Source organism: Cimex lectularius, unplaced genomic scaffold, assembly GCF_000648675.2.
Source record: "Cimex lectularius strain Harlan isolate CLEC.00 unplaced genomic scaffold, Clec_2.1 scaffold393, whole genome shotgun sequence".
In the NCBI taxonomy this organism is placed as follows: Eukaryota; Metazoa; Arthropoda; class Insecta; order Hemiptera; family Cimicidae; genus Cimex; species Cimex lectularius.
This window is the reverse complement of record NW_019392924.1, coordinates 1-25,999: the sequence shown is the minus strand read 5'-3', so window position 1 is coordinate 25,999 and position 25,999 is coordinate 1. Positions and strand designations below refer to the sequence as shown.

Here is a 25,999-nt window from a genome sequence, read left to right as displayed (position 1 = left end):
CTAATTTGTGATACACGCTGTGTGACTGTACCTGGCGCGCGTTTGACATAGATAGATATGCATAGATTCGCATAGATGTGCACACCCTACCAAAACGTGACAAGGCGTTGGGTAGCATCAGGTAGCGTCGCATAGCGTTGGATCGGGTGTGTTCCCTGCTTTAACTTCGGGTGGTCCTTTCCATTCCCGGTAATCAGTAGCTAGCTAGCTTCTACCTCATTTCAAGTCAGACGTCTCAAGTGTAAAAATTATTCTAATATTGCAGTTTTTTTTTTTTTAATTAAAATATTTTTGTTTAAATTCACAGCTATTTTTTAAAATTAAAATAAATATTTGGTGCGCTTATGTACAAATGGACTCAGGAGAAAATGAGAAGAGCTGAAACCTCTTTGTTCACAAATAAAACCGGCCCTCGTAATTTTGCAGATTTCTCTGACAAAATTGTGAAAAAGGGAAGAAGAAAAACGGTAATAGGATCGCATTACTGGAGGCTTAAACGTTCTTAAAAAGGATATGAGACGAGATTCTTTTCACGACTTACCCACTTTATTTTCTTTATTTCTAAATGAAGTGACCTTGCGGGCGTAAAACCTGCGACGCAATAAACAGGTCTGAAGAAAGCAAAGACCTCAACAGGCCGCTGAGATCCTCCGAACCCGAATGCAACAGAGTGCAGTTGAAGAAAGGTTAAATAAAATAGCCCACGTCCGCGGCTTTTATGTTAATTCTCTTCTTCTTATTTTCTTAGCCAGCTTTTATTTTATCCGGCGCCCACCCGGATTCTACTTTTAAAAAGATATTTAAATAGATACTTCACTTCTTTTTTGCCAATTATATAAACGCTTTTCATGGTATTAGGGTCACCACACAAGATGATATTTAGACATTAACAATCCTCTAAAAAATTATTTTTAGCTCGATCATTGGTCCGCCGTGGGTAGCCCAAACAGCTCTAGCTCGTTTGGTACGGAAATTTGTGACTTTTCACGGCAGTCATTGATTGATTCATATAGGTCCCGGGTTCGAATCTCAAAGAGCCTGAATGAAAACATAAAATTATAAATGGGACCTTTCAGTGGAAGAGAAACGGAACCCAGGGTCGTTTTATGACTCTTCATCCTACGACATGAGCCTAATTGTTGCCATGAGAATAAAAATAATAAATTATTTATTTATTACAACATAATATGTAAATAAAGCAAACCTTAAATATGACATGCTAATAAGAGTAACATTACATTGAAATTATATTAAATATGTAAAGTATATCATAAAGTAGCAAGAAGAAATATAATAATAAATTAAATAACATTTAACCTATGAGGGGAATCTTTGACCTCAAACTTTCTACACAGAACATAAAAATGTCATTTATTTTGTTTCTTAAGTCAGCAGAATTTAAGTCTAGTAATAATGTTACGTTTTCTAAGTCTGAAGGCCAGAAATATTTTCATAAATGTTTTGTTCTAAAAGAAATCAAGACAAGGCAGTTAATTAAAAAATGTATTCAGTAATTAGGGCACATTTTGTCGAAATCGAAGTAGGAAAAAAAGGTAATGGCACGAGAGGGATTCGAACCCACGACCCTCGGCTAGATACTCCTGAGCTATCGTGACCTCGATCCACTCGGACATCAACGCCCCATCTCAACCCCACCTTATGAGTTTTCCCTACTTTTGCCATTTTTCAAGTTTTTTCATCAAATTTTTTTGCCATTTTTTCATCTCAACTAAAAACCTTAATTAATTGTCATGTATTAATTGGTCAAGCGGACCACGAAAGTAGTGAGTTAATGTTAATATTAATTCCATTTTGTTTAGTGGTCTGATTGACCAAATTTCATCTTTCAAGTAATTAATCCTTTTATTTAAGGTTTTGGCGGAAATGAAAAAGTTAGTGTCACGAGAGAGATTCGATCGTTGGATCAGTCACGATAGCTCAAGTGGTTTAGAGCAGCGGCTTGTTGAACCGAAAGTCGTGGGTTCGAATCCCGCTCGTGAAACTAACTTTTTCAGTTCACCTAAAACTTTACGAAAAAATATGAATTAACTGAAAGAGTTAATGTTAATATTGAAATATGGCTCATTTAACCGGCTGTTCAACACAAACTCTACATCTAGACTGATGAGAATATTTTTAAATGAATCAATCAAATTTTGACGATTTATCTCATCCAATTTCAACTCTTGGGCCCGAAATATATGTTCATGGCCAATAAGCAAAAGATAATTTCTCAGTTCTCTCACCCAGTTGAAAGAGATTCTATTATTATCTATTAATTCAAACAAATTTAGATAACATCGCTTGGTCAAGTGATGGTCCGTTATTCTCAAAATTATCTGCCACCAACCAAGCATTCTTATTGGGTTGTCCGGAAAATAATGCAGGATTTTGGTATTAAACAAAAAAAAAAGAAACTAGTTACTTTAAAGCAATGTTCTTTAATCAAAATAATTTCCCATACTCTCAATACATTTCTCCCAACGTGTTGGTAACTTATANAATGAGTAATCCTGTAAACGTAAACAGAATATTTTATATAGATTTTTTTTAATGAAAACTTAAAATCCTGCATTATTTTCCGGACAACCCAATACAAACACTTTAAATTTTTAATACTGAGTGGGTCACTATAGTACTTTCCCTAAGAAATATTTACTGGGTTGTGAGAATTTAGCTGAAGATGAAAATGGAACACTCGGGTAATTAAAATATTTTTACGAATGATATAGAACCGCTTTCGTACATAAAACAAGATAAAACTAGAAAAATAAATTCATTGGTTCATCATTAACCCAATATTAAGCTAAATTTCACAAAAAAGCTTTCACTTTTTCTTTTATTCTTTGAAAGTCAATATCATCTTTCATCTTAGTTTGATATCTTCCGTAATTATGCCATCATTCACTATTGCACCTTTTTTATCCAATCAGCTTGAACAAAATTTGATTTTCCTACTGCTGCAACTATTACATCTGGCTTTAGGCCGTATTAAACGACATTTTTGCAAGGCTACTTTTACAATTTTTTTACGGACATCTGCACATAGTCAGATTGTGAATTCGACACGAATCTTACGTCTCCTAGTGTTCTTTTTCTGTTGTAAAGTCAATTAAATATTCAGATAAGAATTTAAACAACCTCAGTGAATAGGTTCCTTTCTCTTGCCCCCCATATTTTTGGTTTGAAAGCGGCTTTGGTTAAGGTAATAAATAAAAATTTCTCCCCACGTACGTACGAAAAGTAATAGAATTTTAATTTACCATTTAATTACTTATTAATAGAAAAAGCCGAGAGGACGCTCCCCACGATGATTAAGGGGCAAAGAAAAACATGTTTTCTTGTGTTGCAAATAACTAAAATTAATTTTAACAAATTTGACGTGCAAATTTTACGTATAAGTAAAAGTTTTGATTCAGCAGATTTATTATTGTATTTATAAAAATTTCATAAAAAATATTTATTTAGCGTATGTGGTGATTAGTGATCGTTAATCGATAATTATTCAGAAATCGTGAGATGTGGTCTGGTGTGATGTAGGTTTCAGAAAAACATTTTCGTTATCGTGCTAACGTTTCGATCTTTATTGAGATCATCTTCAGGGCCTGGGATTTACAAACATTGTTTACATTTAACAAATACATTTAGGATGGGAAAAAGTGATTTTATACAATGCAAAATATATTTTTTATATTCAATCAAAGTATTTCTACTCTCTCAAAGTGTTTGTCTTCTGTGTAATTCTTGCGTGTCGAGAGTGCCAGTGAGATTTTGCTGTTTTATGTTTATATATGTTGGATTGAATTGAATATAAATAATTCAACTTTGATTGAATATAAAAAATATATTTTGCTTTGTATAAATTCACTTTTCCACATCCTAAATGTATTTGTTAAATGTAAACAATGTTTGTAAATCCCAGGCCCTGAAGATGATCTCAATAAAGATCGAAACGTTGGCACGATAAAGAAAGTGTTTTTCTGAAACCTACGTCACACCAGACCGCATCTCACGATTTCTAAATAATTTATTTAGCGTGCTGAACCATCTGTTAGAACAAAAGGAATTACTAAGTGGTTTGTTTGTAGACTCATTTTATCAATTTTGTCCATTCGCTGAAACTTTTTGACTTTATAATTTAAATATTTTAATTTTTGATTCTCATGAGATTTTACAGGTAACGCTTCGACTTGGTTTGATTATTTAGCAAAGAGAGAGCTACCTGTGCATTCTTTCGCACCAACTCTGAGTGAGATTATCAGGGAAAATTCTTGATATTTTGTTTCTCATTTGGTTGAAAGGAGCCCATTGCGAAGTCGGTACGGCTGGATGTCGACGGTCCTTGGCCAAAGCAGTCTTTCTCCTGTTCATTGTAGTAACGCAGTTAAAAACGAACAACCAGGAAAGCTTATAGCGTTTCAAGTCAAAATTGACAAAATATTGACTCCATGAAAGGGTCATTGTTTGAAAACATACTAAGAAAAACGGTGGACATGTACCAACTACCGAAGACAGCTATATTAGGGGGGGTCGTATTTTAAAATAAGGGACGGGGCAGGTAAGATGGTGAACGGTTCTTTTTGGCCCAACCCCTACTCAAGAAATTTAGTTACGTTCGAGTTCTCGAGCCGTCCACAGCTACCCTTCAAAGTTTCTGAGTGTTTACGAAAGCCGAAATGACCTTCATTTATTTTATCATCATCTTAATTACCTTCTTGATCTGCATCTTTAAGGACAAAGAAGGAAAAGTTGCCGAAAGTCGGCAGATTTAACTTACAGGTCGGTTGGATTCATTATTATATTTATATGTTTACCGAGTGCCATTCATGTCTCTTAATTTTTGCATATAAATAGCCTTTATTAAGAAATATGGATCGCTTAAATTGAAAGAAATCAATTGTTTTTCCTGATGATGTAGAACCTAATCAAAATAAATAATAAAGTTTCAAGTATGATTTACACAGAAAAAGTGAAGAAGAAAATACGTCCATTTTTTAGCGTTCTTTAATCAAAAAACAATTATTATTTCAACTGTTAATGAATTGATTATTACAGTTATTATCTTAATATAGACACTTGTTTAAATATTTTTATCTTTGAAAAAGTTATTTTTCATTTTGACTGTGTTCAATTTGACTGCCTTTCGTCCAGGAGAATTATTTGACATCTTGTTTGAAAATAATTTGCATAAACTTTGTCTAAATCATTTTGCTTCCCCCAATTCCAGACTGACACGGGGACAACTGCTTTTGTGGCAAACCCCGCGCAAGTGGTCCCGTTTGTAGAGAAAGGTCGCTCAGTGTTACATTTGGTCGTGGAGTTGGCCCTTACAGGGAGCGAGTAGGCATTGTACCCGATAGAAAGACAGACCTTGGACATGAGATTGGGTCCCCTGTTCCGTTTCTTATGGAAACTATGGTGTTTTCCCACGTTAGTATGTAATCTTGTATGAATGAGTGACTGAAAGGGCCGATGGCAGAATATCGAATAGGACCTCACAGTGCCTTGGGGGCTGATAGACTATTATATGAAAAAAAAAATAGCCAGCTCGACTTATGTGATAAATACCAATCGGCAGAAAAATTCTACACGACTTCCACATTTCAAATTAGCCCCGGCGAATTAAAATTAAGCTTCAAATTTTGAACCGCATTAGACAGTAGTTTTCTGCAGGGTCCTTTCTTTTGCTGGAATTTCCAGCATGACCCCTCACTCACCCGCTGTACCAAGGGATTAACATTTCCATGACGTTCACAAACCAAGGGAGTCTGTTGTTTTCATACATTCGTAAATTTTAAAAAAATTCGTTTCGGAAAATTTTTCATGTATAGGAGTAGGTATGTTCGCCACTACCGGTATTTGACAAGCTAGCGGTTCTGAGTAGAATCCAACATAGCCCGTTGAAAATAATTTGAAAACTCAAAAAAAATATATTTCAAACGATGTTTTATTTATCATTTATCAGCTTTTCGATTATTTCAGCGAAGTTCTTTCATTTTATTTATTATTATTCAATACGCTTATATAAACTGCTAAGTCCAAATATTTTAATTTTGATGGGAAATTTCGGCGGCCAAGCGGTTTAGGCCGTCCCACTTCTATTTGCCACGCTGGCGTTGGAATCCCGGCTTAGATCGTGGAATTTTAAATGGTAAATAATTTTTAAGCCCTCCTGTATGACAGAAATTACATTATTTTTTACCCAGATAAGAACCTAAATAATTTTTCAAATATTTGTTCCATGCTGGAAATCCCACTTCGCTGCGTTTTACGATATGGAAAACGACCAAAATTGACTAAGTAACGAAATTTTAATTTTGAAAAAAATATTTGATAGGGGGCCACTTTGTTGGTCGCAATGGTTAAGAAACTAGGCGCCGTTATAAGGTAAAGGTGCAGAGTTCGAATCCCGCGATCCTACATTTGAACCCGACATATAAATAAGCTTTTTTTCAAAAACACCGACACCCCGAGGGTGTAATCTCGCTGTTGAAATACCATCGTTAAAAAAATGACAAAAATTCAGTTTGTAATTATTTCGTGAGGTCATTTGGCTTTTTATATCTTCAATTTAGTACAGATTATCGCGGATTGTTATTCCATAGCTTCTCCTATTTCCTCAATCCTCATAACTCTATTATTATTAATGATTAAAATTAACTTGCCACGGCATGACCAGTACTGTTACATTCACTGATCGCATGATAAAGAAGCGACCGGCAATAATAAGCAGATCAAGAAAAGCCGATAATCAAGATCAAGGCCTCCCTTCGGCAAGGAAAAATAGCATAAATATTTGGAAACAAAATTGTTACATTACTTTGATTATTAAACGCTGAAAACTACGGCAAAAAGTAAAAGTAATTGTGCCCAAGACTTTCTAAATTGCCACCCTCTTTTACCAGGCCTGACGTCGGACCTTTTACTTCTAAGTTGTGTAAATAATTGAGATTCATATACCTTTAAAATATATTATATTTATTATAAAACTATTTAAAAATTATTTTATTATCATTTCAGATGGATTTTAACGTTCTGTGTTATTTCTCGTGTAGAATAATGCATTACAGAAGTCCACTTCATGTTAGAAAATGTTTTTACTCCAAATGATATCCCTTAAAATTTTCAAATAAATTAGAGCAATTAATTGTTCTTTTTTTTATGTAAGATCTTGGTTGAGATGAAAAAGTTGGTGCATCTCGTCGGTTAGAGCGGCGGCGTGTTGAGGTCGTGTGTTCGAATCCCGCTCGTGACACTAACATTTTCATCTCAACCAAGACCTTACACACACACACACACACACACACACACACACACACACACACAAAATTAATTGAAATCATTAAAATCAGACCACTAAACATAAATGGATTAATAAATGAGAGCATTTTTTTAAATGGTGTTTTTCTAATAATTTGTAAAATTTGACATTCTCTCTCTCTCTCTCTCTCTCTCTCTCTCTCTCTCTCTCTCTCTCTCTCTCTCTCTTTCTTTCTTTCTTTCTTTCTTTCTTTCGTCTTGAATGACTAATTGTCGGTACTTTTGATGCGTTATTTCTGATGGTTGTCACCTGTGTTGTACGAGTATCGGAGAGGAAGCGAACAAAAAAAAAACTCAAAAACTTTAATCAAGCTTTCTTACTTAAATTAGAACAAATAACATAAAAAGAATTTTCTAAACGCCCGTTCTTGTTTTGGTTTCAGTTTTTTCATCCACACAAATGCCAAGAAAATTCTTTTGATGCTGTTTATCCTAATTTTACGAATAGATTGTAGTCCTGATTAAATAGGCTGATGGTTTCACTACAACTTTTGAGGGGTTTTTCACTTTCTCTTGCTTTGACCAGCATATAGTCTGTACTTATAAAATGTATATTATATTTCGCTGTGTATTAGTATTTACAACAAGCCGTGCGCTGACCAAGTTCCAGCAAGCTGCCTATGTATCTTTACTCGAATCAATTCACCCGGTTTTTCTTACTCTCATATCCCTGCTTCCGCATAAATAGGCTTTTGAATTTTGAAAATTAAGCGTAGGGCGCTTAGAACATTGTAAAAGTAAGAGCCCTTAATATTAAGCTTTTTCGAAAGAGTAAAATTCCATAATTTGCATTTTTGTTACTGACTGACTCACTGATCATCGAAATTATAAGGTACTTCCCGAATTGCTAGAAACGTGAAATGAGGCAAAAAGTTAGATTTTATGTAGCAAGTAAATATTGGCCAGTTTCTGAATGAGCAGTGAGGAATCTGGGAATTTTTTCTTCTCTTATGAGTTCTCCACCTACCATGTGAACACACATTGTCCTGATGTTTTTATTCTCATTCAAAAACTGGCCAAGTGTTAAGCAATAAAAATAAAAGGACAATATTGCTCGTAAAAAGTTTGGCCACGATGTAGATATTCACTAATTTGATAGGCTGATTTTTTTTGGGAAAGTTTGGTACTTTTATCTTTTCTTTCGAATTCTAAAAAAAGAGCGGACTTGAACATAGTGTAGATATTACTTATTAAATTCACTAGTTTTCGTGGTCCGCTTGACCAATTAATATCTTTCAATTAATTAAGGTTTTTAGTTAGATAAAAAAAATCACTGTCACGAGCGGGATTCGAACCCACGACCTTCGGCTAGATACGCTACTCTACCATTTGAGCTATCGTGACTAAGATCCACTCGGACATCAACTTACCATCTCAATCCCACCTTTGAATTTCCCTCCTTTTTGCCATTTTTCAAATGTCGTGTAATTTATTTGATTCTCGGCGACAAATGAAATGGCCACGGAGAGCTTTAGTGAAGGTATACTTCATTTTGACTTATTAAATTCACTAGTTTGCGTGGTCCGTTTGACCAATTAATATCTTAAAATTAATTAAAGTTTTTAGTTGAGATAAAAAAAGTCAGTGTCACGAGCGGGGTTCGAACTTATTACATTGATAGGCAATTTTTTTTTTTTTTTTCATGGGGTCTGGAACTTGACCCTTTTTTCACTGTTAGGTTTTTGTTGGGATTAGCATTAACAGCAACATCCAAGTACTTATAATTACATTTTTAATCAAATCCGTCATTATCACACTTTGACAAACTTAGTTCAAAAAGAAAAGTTAAACGCCCCCTTTGTAATTTTACTCTTTATTTTATTGCCGTTTTTCACGGGCAGCTATGAAAGGGCCTAATAACAGCCCGGGGGACTTTAAAGTACTAATAAAACGGGACGAGTTTTATTTCCACGAAGAAGTTGTATTACTGAAATTGTTTTCTAAGCTGAAGCCCCGAGAGGACGAATTTCCACGAATGAATAAACTGTTTGTTTGAATGTTTCAAACACCCCTTTTTAAAGAAACAGTAATTTCAATTGACAAATTTTATTTTATTTTATTTTTCCAGATACGGCATATAAAAGAACAGCAAGCATCTGCGACCATCGACGCAGTACAGCAAGGGGAGGTTTCTTCCTCGAAGCCGACTATTTTAGCCAACGAGGTCTTCGGCCCTCTTCTACTCGAGGTAATTCTTCACTTAGAAAATAATTATATCTTGTTGCTATTTTCCCTTTGATGTCTTCTCTGTATCTGGAAAACCACAACAAATCAGCAAAAAACCCATTGACACTGCACGTAATAACTCATAAAATAAAACTCGCATTAATAATATCGAATATATAATAATCGAATAAGGCAATTTTTCCGTCAATGTTGAAAGTAGTGGACTTACGGGGAAAAAATATTGCTAGAAAGCAGACTGTTAAAAAAAAGCCATGCTTAATGTAAGGAGAATTTCAGGGGAAACTAATCCTCGAATGGGAAAAACCCTGTCACGGCTCAGAGTAGAAATTGCACCAATCACGGTTTAAACCGGGTTCATTGGAACTTTGTTCGTAATTTGAACCAAGTTCAAAGAACAAACCGTTCTACCAAACTTCGCGACCTAATGATGACGCGACTTGATAGATATAAATATGCGATAAAAAAAAGCATTGTGTTATATCGTAAAAGAAATAGAAGTGCCGAACTTGTTGCTGATTAGAAAAATAAAACACGGTTAGAACTATGTATAAGAAAAGACATTCAATAATTAGCATGACAAAATGTCAATGTTTATTGAAACTTTAGAACACAAAAAACTGATTCAAATCACTTTCGATTTTTGTTGATCAAAAGTTAAGTCTTTCACAGCATACAGGTTTATATTATGAAATGAACGTCGATTAAGTCCAAACTAGGTTTAACGACGGCCATTCGATGTAGAACCAGGTTCAACATTTAAACTCGGTTCGTTACTAAACTGAGTGTGAGGACCAATTGTGGTTAACAAGTTGTCCACTAGTGTCACCACTGCTTAAACAATGGTCTCGCCTTCAGAGTTTACAGGCTGTTCTGTATATCAGACACGTATTCGAGGTCACAACTCACATTTAGAGCAAGCCGTCAGCACTATTTACAGCAGTAAGGATACTTGCAGCATCGTCTCTCGCATTCTGAACATCGTGGCTGCCTTCTGCACGAGTCCTTTCGCTGCATCGACCATCGGCTTCACCCAGCTCAGAGCCAACCAAAAACCTCGGTCACAAATGAGTTTAAACCAAGTTTGTACAACGGACTCTAAGGATCACTCAATTGACAAGAGCAATCCTGGATTCTCCTTGGAAATATTGAGAAGAAACAAATATCAGAATGTAGAAGAAAGCAGGAAAAAATTTTCTGTACACAGCAGGCTCAGTGGAGCTCATGAACATGTAGATCATTATTGTCATCGTATGCAGACTCTAAAGTTAAAAGTGGCACAACATTTCACTCCTTAGGGGCAAACAAATTATAGAAATAACTCTGCTGGAAGATAAAATAGCTTTTAAAGACAAACGTAGAATCCCGTACTTTATGTTAATGACCATTTATCTATTGTTCCATAGGGTTGCAGCCAGGATATAACCAGGGGAACGACTTTTGCCCTGTGGAAACGGATTTTATTTAATTAAATTATAATTAACTTAATAAAGTCAACCAATCCACCTAATATTGTGACTTAGGATTCTCATAATAACTAAAAAATACGTTTATATGCCAGAATTTAGCAATCATAAAAGATCAACAACAAAAAAAGTACAAAATAGAACATATATATTATAAATGCATGCAATGAAGACTGAAAAATAAAAAGGTGTATTTTGTGTTATCTTTAAAAAAATATATAAGGCTGAAACATTTCGTAATTACAATAAATGGAAAACGTTGTGGTAATATTAGCGAAAAGTTATTGCACAACAAAGGCAAGTTATTTTCTGTGTGGAGCTTGCTTTCACTTTTTCAAGGTCCCTCCTTTGGAGGCTCCCATACACGCGCTGGACCTTTTAGCTCAGGGATAATGAATTTTATTATAAATCACGGACGTTTTCAGGCTGCCAGTTTGTTTCCATATCAACCCCTTATCGCAGGATTCATCATTAAATAAGGCAAGATTTGCCACCCTCTTTGGGGTGGCGTCCTAAGAAAAGTACAAATTCAATCTACAATCGGTCTATGTCATTGTTCAAAGAAATATATCTTATCTAAATAGAAAAATTTACGACTAATTTTGCCACAAAGCCATATTATCCTTGTTATCTCAGGTTTTATCTATAAAACAAGGAATCTCAGAGAAAAAAATGCTCCAAATATCATCACTTTATTGGAAATTGTAATTGGGTTTTACTTGGAAAGCTTTTAAGATAACAGGTACGATTAATGCTAGTACCGTCATAGAAAATAAAAATTTGCCAAGTTCAGTTTTAAATTTAAAACAAACTTAAATAAAAAGCAACTGCCAATGGAGAATTTGTAACAAAGCACAGGCTTCATTATTTAATGAGCAGGTATGAGAGCAAATTTCGATTTGCAATTGTTTTTTCTTTGCTCCAAAATTTCCTTTCGATCTCAGAATTTAAATTTTTTACAACCCATAACTGTATATATCATGCTGAACCGGCTTGGGTCCTTCTTCCTTCGTGGTTTTATTGTATAACTTTCATAAAGTTTGGTTTCAGTTTATTTTAGTTGATTTTACTTCCATTATATACTTGTAAAATTGAAACACTTTAAAAATTGGCTTCTATAGTTAAGAAATATTTTATTCCTCTGTTACAGGCTCTAGAAGGTTTCTTATTCGTAGTCAATTCAGAAGGCAAAGTGGAGTTCGTTACAGAAAACGTGTCCCAGTTTATAAAATACAGCAAAGAGGAGGTCCTAGGGAAAAGCGTGTACAACATACTCCACCACGGCGACCACACGAGATTTTCATCTTGCCTCCTTCCCCCAGCGTGGGGGAGCCTGGAAGGGTCGACCGCCCAGGCCGGAGGGGCACCACCCCCCAGAAATAGGACTTTCAATTGCAGGTTCCTTGTAAAGCCCCCTGACGACAACGACCAAACTATGGAAGAAAAGCAGCAGCGAGTGTGCAAATATGAGAACATGCAGGTAATTATTTCACAGAGACAGAACAGAATAAGATTGCGATTTCTTCGTTTTAAACATTGTTTTACTTTTTTTTATATTTTAGATCTCTTCAACACAATTACCACAAAGTGTAGGCGGAGCGAGTAGCGATAATAATGACGAGAGCGGAGACATGAGTCACTGCTTAATGTGTGTAGCCAGGAGGATACCACTCAATGAAAAACACCTAAGTACACCTATTGAACAATTCAGTATGAAGCTAGACACCTCAGGGAAAATAATTGCCGTTGACACTACTGGGATATCTACCTCATATACACATTTCTTAAATAAAGATTTGCTTAATAGAAACCTTGAAGAGTTATGTCATACAAGTGAGTGCAAAGTTTTTTACTTCTTAAGCAACAGGCTTTTTTCTTAGCTTTAACAAAATCTGAATACAAATATTTCATTTCAGGTGACCTGGCAAAACTCTCAGCACATCTTAAAGAAGCCCTTACCGTTGGGCAAAGCACATCCCCCATTTACCGGCTAAGAGTGGCGTCTCAATCGACCATGCAGGAAAAGTATGTCCATGTCCATACCAAGTCAAAGTTGTTTAAGTCGTCCAATTCGCATGAAATGGACTTCATAATGGCCACTCATTCCATCATTGGGTAAGATTCATAATATTTTTTATTTTAAGGTATAATTTCATTTTTGTAATCACAGTAATGGACGTTTTGATTTTTTGTCAAATATATTGGTTGGGTAAAATGCTTCCTTAATTTAATGATTACTCTTAAAGCCTCTTTATTATTATTTACCAGTTTCATATTTTGATTTTATGAGTTAATAATAAAAACAATAAATCAGAAAATATTTGAGAAAGGGTGGATCAATCATACCCTAAATAGTTTGTTGTAAAATATTATGTCATTCAGTAGACATGTAAACTTGAAGTTTGGCATCTCTAAGACAATATTCGCCAAAATATTAAATATTTACATTATTTGATTTAACAATACGAGATTAGATTGAACAGAAAGCAACTACAAAAGTCAGTTTGTATTGAATCTCACTGTCTTCATCATCGTTGATTAGATTTGTTTCAATTTATCAGTATGTAACAAATAGCAAAACGTTTTTGTAGTTCTTTAAATCAGTGATATTGTGCATGATGACGTTTGTTTTCAACACTTGAAAAATTACTACCACTACTATTATTTATTTTGTTGCAGTACTAAGTTTGAACTATTTTTAAGATTATTTTAAGAAATTAAGGTTTTTGTAATTACTATTGATTGAAACTAGCTTTGTTGAAGCTTAAGATAGCAACTATACAAATCCTTAAGCAAGGTGATTCACCCTTTATCTTTTGAACCTATCCAGGTATAGAAATAATGAGTAATGACACACAAATTTAATACTGCTTGTCAATTTGATTTTACCAGTTGCCAAGCACATTTCCTTCAGTTTTTTAACCGTTTTAGATTATGAAACATTACAAATATGGATCATAATTATCACTTTGTAGAACAAAACTATCAATATTTGTATAACTTGTGCTTTCATATTTGTCGTGGAAATTTTTATTGATTTTAATATTTTTCTTTATTTATTACAGAGAAAATGAGTTGCCGTTGCCCAGCTTGGAAAGCTGTTCTTCCCCGGTGGGGATTGGGGGAAACAGTCAGAGTTCAACGAGTTCTGTAGGAGCGACGCTTGTTGCGAACGTGAATGGGTCGAACACACGTGGTAGTGTGAGCTCGTCTGAAGTCGCTAACACGATAACCCTCAGCAACTCGACTGCTTTCCAAACTGTCACTCTAAATTCGACTGACCTGGATTTTACAAGTTTTGACATGTTCCCAAGCTCGACGTGGGAGCTTGGAGAAGAGCGAATGTGGGAAAGACCAGAGTCGCGAGCATCCCTCACGCCTACCCAAAGCCCTTTGGCCCCTGCACCAACTACCCCTTTCACTTCAACAAACTTCCCGTTCTCACCTCCTCTTGGAGAAGACAAAGAGTCGGATGATATGGCCTCTTCGGATTCAGGTCGGTTGAGGAATCTATTGATGACGAAAAGGACTAGCACAGACTCTGAACCAGATGGAGGCACTTCAAACAGGAATCGAAATCGAATACTTAAAGGTCTTCTTAACCAAGAGGAGGACGAGCATGCATCTGCTGAACAACCTAAACAGCCCAACAACATGTTACTGAAGGTAAAGACAATTTTAAAGTTTGGACTTATTCAAATTTTTATAATAAATTTTTTATAGCTATTAAATGAAAAAAGCGATGATGACGATGTTGAAGCAAGAGCAGGTCTTAAAAAACAGAATGAGCTTCTGCAGCAACTATTAAAAGAAGAAGAGCGCAACCAAGAGGTATATATTACAAAACTTAAGGAGAGAAAAAGAGTATATTTTTGGGATTGTCATGGCCAAGAGCATATTTTCAAATTTTAAATAATATTAAAAGATTAAATTTCATGTCTTTTCTTTTATTATGTGCTTAAATAGAACATTCTTTACTTTTTTTCAGCAGTCTGGAACTAGTAGTGAAGAGCCTCTTCTGAAGAACTTTGTTTTTCGTTCAACGTCTTCCCCAGCTGAAAGTATTGGAAAAGGTAGGAAGAGGCCAAGTTCTGAAGATGCGCCTAACATGAATCAAGACGAAACCACAAGAGGACCCAAAAGGCCTACTTCTGTGTTAGATGCACTTCCACCAGCTACCCCTGTTTCTTCCCCTGGGAACTCTAAACTCTGGGAGAAAAATAAGATGCTAGCCACTCTCCTTGCCAAGAGGCCTTCTACTCCAACCACAATACCTCCTATTCCTGCTAGTGTAATATCAGCTACGCCTCAGGACAAAATGCCAAGGATCAAACAAACAAACCCACAACAAGGTAATTTCATTTAAAAAAATTAAAATGAGCTATTTTTGATTTTATATTTGCAATCTTTTATAGGTGGTTGGCATGGCGGTTCGATTCAGCAGAATACGAATCCCGTACCTTCTCCTGGTCAAGTAAACCAACAGCAACAGGTGGTCCAAAGACAGGCTGGTGAGCTTAGTTCACGATCACAGCAGGCCATGTACAACCAGCAGCAGACCTGGGACGATCAGTCATCATCAGACCCTATTTTATCCAAGATTCTTGACCAAGTCATTGAATTTGTCCCTGACCCCTCTGATCTCATGAATATGATCAATTCAATGGAGGCTCAGACAAGTGGACAAAGCGGAGGGCCCCCTTTTGCCGATCAAGACCTTATAAATGAGAAAATGGCAATACACGCCATACAAAAATCATTAATGTTGGATTGTGAATCTGTAAACAACAATCCTGTTTACAATTCAAACCAGCCCATTACAACTAATCAACAAACTAACCAACAGCAGCAGCAGCAACAGTTTCCTCCACCTCCTGTTTACCATCAAAGGCAAAGGTTACCACTTCAAGCTCAGTTGCGGCAAGCCCAATATACAACTATTACCAATCCGGTAAAATCTCTAGACTTGTTTTATCTTTTAATAAATCATTATTATTGTTTGCCAATTCATTATAAGTGACTTTACAATAATCTCAACAACTTTCATTGAGAGTTTCAATAAATATAAGAATTAATGTTTTATATATTTTTTGGGTTTTATTATTAATCATTATGATTTAAATGTAACTAGGATTTAATCATCAATTGTTTATCTTTTAGCAACATCATTTGATGCAACAGCAATTACAACAACGGAGTAAAATCCTACAGCAACAACAACAGCAGAAACAACGATTGCTGCAACAACAGCAACAGCAACAATTGCTTATACCTTCCAATGCTGCTGCCAGTTCAGCAGACCCGGGAATTCACAATATCGACTCCCTCATGACCGTGGCTCCCAACGTTTCCTTACAAAGATCCGGAAGCGTTCCGGATTCACAGCATTCGCCAGTTAACAGTTATAGTTCTGGTGGCAACAATCCGAACATGATCAGGTCTGGATCTCAAATATCGCCTGGCAAAAGGCAGCCGTACTCTCCACAGCCGTTTTCTCCAGTCAAGTGAGTTGTTTCGGCCCGATAAAAAATTTAATATAATTACTTATTACTACTTGTTTTAGTGGTGGGATGAATAGTTTCCAAAATGCTGGCAGTGGAGGTAGTGGAAGTGGTGGAGGCAGCAACCAGCCGGCCACAGCCAATCCAACAGGTCAAGGCCAACAAGCAAGGCTCAGTCCAACATCCCTACAAAATTTCCAGCAAGCCCAGCTTTCACCTAGGCTTTCTCAGGTAATGCATTAGCTATTTTTTTACGATTAGATTTTATAATTAACATTTCTAACTTTAAAAAAATTCAGTAATAAATAATACAATTTTATCATTTGGTATTTCTAATCATTTTTCCTGCTTTGACCTGCCAGACAGGCATTTTGCCTTCTTCAGCAGGGTAAAAAAACCACCAAAGAATATAGTGAAATGCTTGTATAGTGAAATGAAACACTCTGACAGAAGCAGCAATAATTGTCAGACGATCTCAAAGAAATCTCACGTATAATATAATTTTATTAAATATTACAGGCACAACAGGGCTTTGGTAGTCAAACACAAAGTACAACTTGGTCACAGCAGCAGGCCAATAGGCTGTCTCTTCAGCAGCAGCAAAATCCTATGCTCAATGCTCAATTAACGGTTAGTCTTCAGACTACTGCCTTTGTATCACAAAATAACCTAACATTAAAAAAAACATCATTTTGGTGTTAATAGGGTAGTAACTACAGTTCTGGAGGTGTAAGAACTGGTTTCACACCTTCAACACCACCTGGAAGTGGGGGTGGTGGCACCGGCGGTGTAGCGACCGTGACCCAAGGTGGTGTGAACCGAGGAGGCCTCCCACCAGTGAGGTCACTCACAAGTCCAGGATCCAGACAAAGCCCCTTTCCTCCTGAACTTTCGCCCACGACAGCAGCGAGTTACCACAGATTGCAGAGAAGTATGTCTGGACCACACCCTGCACCGCCACCACCACAAATACCTCAAGCAACAACCCATCTTCCAGGTATGATTTTATATTTAGTTTTTTTACTTGGAATTTTTAACTGACATTTTGTAGTTCTTCGTCAAATAACCTCAATTTGTTTTTTTCCCAATTCTCCGTAAGAGACAGGAGGGTTTCCCTCGACGATTGAAGTTTGAAGCCAAGCAAAATCTTCCGATTTGTTTTATTTTGTTTTGTATTAACATTAAATTTTGTTCATTTTTCTGGTGTTGGATTTGAAGGTTTTTTTTATAAAAAAGTTTTTTTTCTGTCCATCAACGTAGTGTTAAGCATGACTCGTGACGCATGAGCAATTTCTTCAAAATCCCTTTTCCAATTTTTCAATTTATATTGGATTTCTTATGGCCTGAATTAGAATAGTAGAGAAACATTTTTGATCTTAGTTTGTCTAATTTGTAGAAAAATAGGCTAGGTATATTATTTTATAATTGAGGACGGTATATTGTACTATTTGAAAATAGACATACGGGCTGTTTCATCTACCAGGGACATGCAGTCGATTGGTAACTATGATTATATTTTAACACTTTTTTTCCTGGGTTATAAACCCATTTTAAGTTCACTTGTCTTCTGCTGCCTTTTAAGTTTTTCAATTTCCTACCAACTTTCCTTTCTTGAGAATAGTGTTAAGGCTTGGTTTGTTTTGAACTTTATATAGTACTGTGATTTCTTTTTAAATTTATGACATCTTGTTTGCATTGAGCATTTGACTCATTTCTTTTTTTCGTTTTCAAATAAAATTTCTATCATTAAGTTGTTTCTTGCCCCAGTGATAGCCTAGATTCTAAGCACAATTCAACACATGTAACACATTTTTTTCTCTCTGGTACTCTGTAATAATACTGTTTTACTTCCAGCTTGTTTTTCATTACTTTTAATTCACATCCTCTTTATTAACCTCAGCTTTGGATGTCCAGTAGTTTTTCTTTCTTGAATAAACATTTATACATTTGGCATCGGTAGTAAATATTTCTGTTTAGCTTTTTTTTGCCTGACTTGCAACAAAAAATTTCCTTCATTTTTGAGATTTCCAATTATGTTTTCTGACAAACTGCAAAATTTAGTTAATGTAGGTTTAATTATCCATTAAGTAATTGTATGTAGGTATATTGTAATTAAAGTTCTTAATAGATATGAATACCATGTGCAAAATTCTCTCTAAAACACAATTTTTTATACAACTTTAAAAATAAGCATTATATAAAATATTTTATGGATGTTTTAGTTAACCAAACAAATTCACAGTTTGCTTAGAATTAAAAATTGTTAGGCCAGATTTTTAGACTTTTTAGAAAATGTATTGTTGATATAATTTTCATCAATTAATCCTCTTTAATAAAAGTAATAAATAGGAATGAAGTGCTTCCTGATATTAAAAATTCATTCATCTTAGAAGCTTTTTTAGTTGGTTTGGTTTAAGTTTGTTTTAACGTATCTAAACGTATTGGTTTTTCTTTCTTACATTTTGGCATGGTTGCCATGATCATTCATCTCAATCATAATCATGTTGTTTCAGCCAACATGAAAAATTTTAAATTAGAAAAATAAATGAGTTTATTTAAATAAAAAAGCGACAGTGATTATGGTAAAACGAGCCAAAATGTATGAAAAAAATACATTTTAATATGTAATAATCTGGTCGGTACAATGGGTAAATTAGGTTTAATTTTGTTTTTGAGATTAGATCGTCTCCAGATTATTGACTATTTTGTAAGCGAATACTATTTTACAAATTTGTATGCCTCTACTTCTAGGATTTCACTAGTTCAAGTTTATTGTAAATATATCAGTGTTCCTTTAAATTAATGGGCAACAAATTTAAAAAATTATTTTCACCTACGCTAAATGAGAAAACTATATCGTAGTGTTATTATTCCAAAATGGATTTGACAAGAAATAAATTTTATATTTTTAGATTCAGTAGAATCCTTATTAAGGAATCCTTGCATTTTAAAAATTTTATTTACAATAAAAATAATGTTTTTTTAAATATAAGTTAATAATCAGAAGTGAAACCTGGGTCTTTTATTGTATGAACAATGCAACAAATCACGAATAAAGCATTTTATTTTATATCATTAATAAAAAAAATAATAAATTCACTAATTTTGTGGTCCGCTTGACCAATTAATTTATTACAATTAATTAAGCTTTTTAGTTGAGATAAAAAGTCAGTGTCACAAGCGGATTCGAACCCACGATCTTTGGTTAGATACGCCGCTGCTCTACCACTTGAGCTATCGTGACCTCGATCCACTCGGACACCAACTTCCTATCTCAACCCCACCTTTTGAGTTTTCCCTCCTTTTTGCCATTTTTCAAATGTCGTGTCGTGTAATCGGATTGGATTCTCGACGACAAGCTCTCCGTGGCCATTTCATTTGTCGTCGAGAATCCAATCCGATTACACGACATTTGAAAAATGGCAAAAAGGAGGAAAAACTCAAAAGGTGGGGTTGAGATAAGATAGGAAGTTGGAGTCCGAGTGGATCGAGGTCACGATAGCTCAAGTGGTAGAGCAGCGGCGTATCAAGCCGAAGATTGTGGGTTCGAATCCCGCTCGTGCCATTGACTTTTTTATCTCAACTAAAAACCTTAATTAATTGTAATAAATAATAAAGGAAAGAGCTGGCCACCCGAAGTACACCAGGGATCACTTGAATCTTCTTTAAAAGACTTTTTTTAATAGATACTAGATTTTTTTTCAATCACTCAAATCCAATTGAGTATTTGACTTGAGAATCCAATTTATTTCAGTTATAAAAGAGTATGAGGTGGCAAACTTTATCAAACTCTTTGCATAAGTCTGTAAATTTAATTACTAATTGGTTACTTGTTTTTAATGCATCTAAAATATAAAAGCATTCTAGAAGTTTTTGAATAGAGGAGACATTTTAATGAAGGGGAGCGTGGGAATATAAATTTTAGAGATGGGATGATAGTTGGTAATACTGGTTTTTGTTGTTTATATTCATCGTTTAACCCAAAATTAAAAATTATTAATTGCATGAAAGATTACTACCGACTATGCCATGAAATGCATCCATTTGCCCAAGACAAAGCTGAGGTTAGGGAAAAAAGTAGCCGTGGAGCCGTCATCGAGGACCGATTTCAGAAGAAAGTAAATTGGGTGCTTGAAGAAGGTTTTGGCCATGTTTTTTCAGGAGGCGGTCGTTGCATCCGTCCCAGTTACATTGGGAAGGACCTGCAGGAGCTTCAACCATACCATCACCAACCACAACAACAACAACAACACCACCACCCCCACCATACACTCATTTATCCTGACCAGCAGTACACTGGCCAGTACCCGGGTGTTGAAGGGTACAGCCTTAGGCCCCACCCTAGCGGTAAGTCTTAAAACACGGAAACCCATCGTCGGCCTAGATCTGAGTTTTAATAACGATCTAGCAACAATTCCTTGATAGCATGTTCCTCCTTTGATATCCTTTCACATCTCCTTTAAACACAATATGTTTTATGCTGTCATAGACTTTTTTTTTTGCAACTGTCACAAAGCTAATAATATATGTTTGGTGGTGAATCCAATTGGGTTATAATTAAAAATCAACACTCACTACATGTGGTATTTGTATTTTTTTACGCTATATAATTTATAAACAATTACGTAGGCAGACTTAATTCTTATTTGTTTATTATGTTTATTCGGGATGTGTTGTATTTCATGATTATTACAAGTTCTATTTAGTATTTGTACTAAATCTGCCAAAATGAGACATGCATATGTAATTTTTCCCTTGTGCTATCTAGAAGAATGCTAGCCAAAGAATCTGGAAGAAAATAACTAAATTAATTCAGCTATATTAAGCTCATGCAAATGAAAAATTACATGTGCATCATATTTCACAGCAAACATTTGTTGAAGGAAGAAAATTTATGTAGATTTTGAACAATGTACTTTTACCATTTTGAATTTTTAACTCCCATTTGCTTTTTTTTCAAATTGAAGCCATATTTATATGACGCAAAATAAAAATTATTGTTTAAAAAGCCACAATGTGTTGAGAAATTAGAAGTTTTGAAAATTAATCAAAACTATGATCCTGCAAAAGGTGTTTTACCGAAAATTCGCATTTGTATCCTTTTCACTGCCAAGATGAAACATTTCAAAACGAGAAATCGAATTGATGAAATACTGACTATTTTATTGATAATGAGATCATTTTTTAAAATATTTCAAACCTGGAAACCCCAACGAATTGTGAACACAAAACACTTTTGGAGGATCTTAAGTTGAATTGTGACCAATGTCAACAAAAGTATATATTCATTTTACAACGCAGTACTCTTTAGCATTGTAATTTTTTTACTTTATTATTAAAGTACTACTAAAATGTACAATATATTAATAATAATGAATTAATATTCATTTGTTAATTTTAAAAATAAAGGTATTTAATAATTAAAGGGTTTTTTATTTTTAAAAAACTGATTTTATAGAAAAACTTGTATACATTAAAACAAATTTTGGGTGAATTGTAAAGCTCCAGTTAGAAATCCATGTAGTGAGTGATAATACACATGAATTAAAACCTTATAGTTGTCCTTTACCCAGAGGATCCTTTGTGTGTAACATGGAGCACTTGAAATAATGGCTACACTCGCAAATTTATGTGTCTCACCTTTGTGTATTGTTTAAATGTCTGCTCTCATTTTAACATTTTATTTTTATTTTGCAGCACTCTATTTAGACATTTCACTAAGGGATAAACAACATAATACAACACAGCTTTTTGGGTTTACATGCAAAATAAGAAATATACATACGCTTTTAGTTTATTATTAGTATGTGTTGAATATGTTTATTAAAATAATGTATGTTTTATAGTAAAGAGCTTCATTTAAAAAAAAAAAATCATTGCTAAAAATGTAAGTAATTTTTAAGATGCTTCTCAAAACCATAGAACATATTTTTTGAGAACCATACAAATAAAATTTTTATAATAAATATTTTTTTATACTGTGTATTTATATTTTGTGTTCATGTGTTTTGTGCAAATTTTCTGTATTGTCTGTATTTTCACTTTGCATGCGTCTTTTTCTTTTTTTTTTGTGAACGATACTTTGTGCTTTCTTAATGTGTTTTCTTTTTATTCTTTTCTTTAAATTAATGTGGGGTTTGCTTGTGCTTCAAGCAATTTCTTGTCATGTAATTTGCACTCGCTTCATATGTGTGACTAACCTTTGTTGTTAATTGTGTTACCAACCCTTGAATTCATTGTTTTTTTGTTTTTGTTTTCTCAACTGTGTTTGTTCTATTGTGTGTCCTAGTTATTATTGTTAAATACATTTGTACCAATGTTTGGTTATAAAGCATTAATAATATTATTGCATGACTGTTTTATATATTTTCATCAATTTATTGATATCGGTAATGAAAACAGAAACTTCCAGGGTAATAATCGTAATGTTAATTTTTATCAGGCAAAAATTATTTGTTCTTAAATTTCTTCAAAATTTATTATTACAATTGTAAAATTTGTAAAAGAAATTCAATTAATAAAAACTTTATAATACCTGCATAACATTCATTGTTAATAAAAGCATGGTTATAGATAAACATAATTCTAATATGATAGGTTAAAAAAACAGTGATTGGCCATATTGGATAATAATGCAAATATTGTCATGATTTGTATCACATTTTGTAAATTTATTAAATTCAGTCAGATTTTCCCAGTAAGATCATAGCAATTGGTTACTACAAAATGAATGGCTATATTTTTTTAGTTTTGGGAATTATATTTTAATAAAAATATTTATTTTAAAATCAAGCTCTTGATCAAGTAAGAATAAAGCGTTTATTTCTGCTTTATATACTGCGTTATAAAAAAATGCCTAAAGTAGGGGAAATCGTGCCACTTGATAGTTCCAGCCATTTAATAAAATTAATTTTTCTCTCTAAAAATTATTTTTATAGCAAAATGTTATTTTATTTATTTTTAAATTTCTTATGAATATATTTATATAATTTTATTTATTAATTTTCAAGGATTGAAAATTTGCCTTCTAATTTTTACTTGTCGTTTAAAGGTGGGAACAACGGTATGACGGAGTATGTTAGGCAGGAACTGAGGGCGATGGTCGGTGCAAGGACCGGGGTGACAGGGAGTGGAGTGAGACAGTCAGGCGGTGGTCAGCAAGTCACGATGTCACCCCATCATCAGGTCACCGGCCTCGAGAACCTTGGGATATCTTTTGACATCCAACCACAAGGTGATAATTCTTCTATACTTATAATTTTACAAAGATTTCAAAAAAGTTCATAGTGTTACTTTCTTAAATTTTAAAAATCATATTTTATTTTAGCTCAGATTAAGGGTTTTGCTTTTTATTACCTTACAAACTACAATTACAAAACCTAAAATTTATTAATGTAATTTTAATGGGCGAGAAACAAAAAGTCAGGACCAAGTTAAGTCTGATGCATAGGGGGGTGGCTGCAATGAAAGTTGACACGGCATTTATCAATGGAAGGTTCAGGGGTGGGACCGGATTTAAGCAACCCTCGATTTTATAGTCCTGGATCCCCCGACTCTGAAAAAAATGTGTTGTTTTGGTGGAAGAACATCAGCACACAGAGGGCTCAGTTCACTCGCGTGTTGCGAGCTGCCCAAAAATGGAGACATGAAGGAGTACAATAAGCTGTAAAGCTGCAGTGCTCAGGAGAATGGTGGAGGCCCAATAAGTTATAAGGCATGTTGAGGCTATCATCATCTCTATCGTGACTCCTTCCTTCATGTAGTTTAGTCTAATTACTGTTTCGTCCCTGGAACAAAGTTCATAAGTGAAAAGACCTTGTAGTTCATTTTTAATTGAAATGCGTGTTCTTACTTTTCATTATAGCCCATACCTTACCAAAAATGATTAGGTAAAACTCTAACCTAAAGAAGCAGTAGGATATACCGTGGGCAAAACAAACGATGAAAAATATTTTTAACTTTTTTGTTTTTGTTTACAGTTGGTGTTTCTGAAAGTCCTAAAATGTGGAGTGGCATGTCAGATATGGGAGGAGCTAGTCCTCAATCTGCTTCGCTGGCTTCAAGGGTACAACTATTCTTTAAAATACATATAATTATATCTTTGAATTTCTTATTTATCTTCTCTTTTTTTTCTTTTTTTGTAGAGCGGGCTTGAAGAAGTCAATAGACCCAATGACCAAAAATCCTCCCTCCTACAGAAATTACTTTCTGAGTAGCCTCGTGTACCTGTTCATAAATAGACTTTATTTTACATTTCTTCAAAGTGCATTATTAATTGTTATTAGTAATAAATCTTTATATTTTATTTTGTGGATAAACACTCTTGAAGTTGTAAAGTTGCATCTTAACAGAAATCTTAGTTATTTTTCAATTTGAAAACTTGAAATGGACAATTTTATCAATAGATTTCTTGTTTATGGAAGTTTATATAAATTAATATATATGTAAAATTTATATATGATTTTTATATATATTTTTTACTCACAATTAAACCTTAGGTAATCTGGGAAGCTCAGAGCTAACAAAAATGATAAATATTTTTATATATATTTTTTATTATATATAGAATTTATATGTGTATGCAAAAAAGTGAAAAAATTATGCGTGTACATTTTTAAAATATAAAAACTATATTATATGTATATTATAAATACACTTATTTAGTAAATTACAGAAAAAAATATATTTTTAATGCGGGTGGTTACCATGCATTGTTTTAGTGATTAAGCAGTTCGATAAGTTTTCATTGTTTTATTTTTACACTTGACTGCCAGGCATTCAAAAATAGTCATCAACATTATTTCTAAACATTTCACAACAGTGTGGAGTGACTCAAATTTTGTCTGAAGTTTTGTACGTTACCACTGCAAAAAAACAAAAAAAAAGATTAAAATATTTGATAGTTTTCCTAAACCCATTTTTAAGCTATTTTGTGTATGTTTTTAATTGTATGTCTTTTTAACATCAAGGTTGTTCCAATTATCTTCCGCTTATGCTGAATAAATTACCTCTCAATTTTCTCAGAATGTTTTAAGACAAATAAAAAATTAAATATTATAAATTTAATATTTTTAAAAAAATTCATGTGATGTTAATGTATGAATTAGCAGTTTTAAAGTTGGGACGAAGAATTTGTTTTAAACATAAAATAAAATTACTTTTAGGGCTTTCAAATGGAATATATTATTAAAAAATGTATAGGTGCTAGATTTCTAGCATGAAGAATGAAACTGCTAACTTGGAAAAAATAAATACTGCTTTTGTGGTGTAATTATTAATTATACACATATATTGTATAACATATAAAAGAAAAAAAAAGTGATTTTGTACAGTAGACTCATAGGTATATATTATAGAAATGACTGGTTAAAAATCCAATGCTCAATATGGAAGATAAAAAATTTGTGTACTTTATTTATTATTGTTCTTTTCTCTCTCTCTCTCTCTCTCTCTCTCTCTCTCTCTCTCTCTCTCTCCCTCCCTCACGCACTCTCATTCTTTCTCTCTCTTTCTTCTGTTTCACCTTCC

At 34.0% G+C, this 25,999-nt stretch overlaps 1 protein-coding gene, 1 long non-coding RNA gene and 1 other non-coding gene across 7 annotated transcripts in view; 2 read left to right on the top strand and 1 right to left on the bottom strand.

Moving 5' to 3' along the window:
• LOC106666969 (nuclear receptor coactivator 2-like) overlaps positions 1-24,902 on the top strand; it is a 77,263-nt gene extending 52,361 nt beyond the window's left edge. Inside the window, exons 4-19 of one of the 5 annotated variants that reach the window (XM_014394533.2) lie at positions 9,389-9,508; positions 12,121-12,450; positions 12,533-12,803; positions 12,887-13,085; positions 14,036-14,636; positions 14,694-14,801; positions 14,959-15,322; positions 15,386-15,921; positions 16,131-16,474; positions 16,549-16,702; positions 16,991-17,101; positions 17,177-17,468; positions 20,633-20,818; positions 23,523-23,705; positions 24,451-24,536; positions 24,616-24,902. In XM_014394533.2, the coding sequence (XP_014250019.1) occupies positions 9,389-9,508; positions 12,121-12,450; positions 12,533-12,803; positions 12,887-13,085; positions 14,036-14,636; positions 14,694-14,801; positions 14,959-15,322; positions 15,386-15,921; positions 16,131-16,474; positions 16,549-16,702; positions 16,991-17,101; positions 17,177-17,468; positions 20,633-20,818; positions 23,523-23,705; positions 24,451-24,536; positions 24,616-24,687 (3,957 nt within the window). In that variant the 3' untranslated portion in view covers positions 24,688-24,902. Of the gene's footprint in view, positions 1-9,388; positions 9,509-12,120; positions 12,451-12,532; positions 12,804-12,886; positions 13,086-14,035; positions 14,637-14,693; positions 14,802-14,958; positions 15,323-15,385; positions 15,922-16,130; positions 16,475-16,533; positions 16,703-16,990; positions 17,102-17,176; positions 17,469-20,632; positions 20,819-23,522; positions 23,706-24,450; positions 24,537-24,615 lie in introns of all 5 variants that reach the window. The other 4 variants (XM_014394532.2, XM_014394531.2, XM_014394536.2 and 1 more) reach the window with 4 other exon arrangements.
• On the top strand, positions 1,928-2,002 carry Trnan-guu. Its single transcript has one exon. It is a non-coding gene; the product is annotated as a tRNA-Asn (tRNA).
• LOC106666974 lies at positions 23,800-25,940 on the bottom strand. The gene is made up of 3 exons (XR_001340503.2): positions 25,177-25,940; positions 24,324-24,697; positions 23,800-24,258 (listed from the first exon to the last, which is right to left on the bottom strand). It is a non-coding gene; the product is annotated as an uncharacterized LOC106666974 (long non-coding RNA).
• Positions 25,941-25,999: the final 59 nt, after the last annotated feature.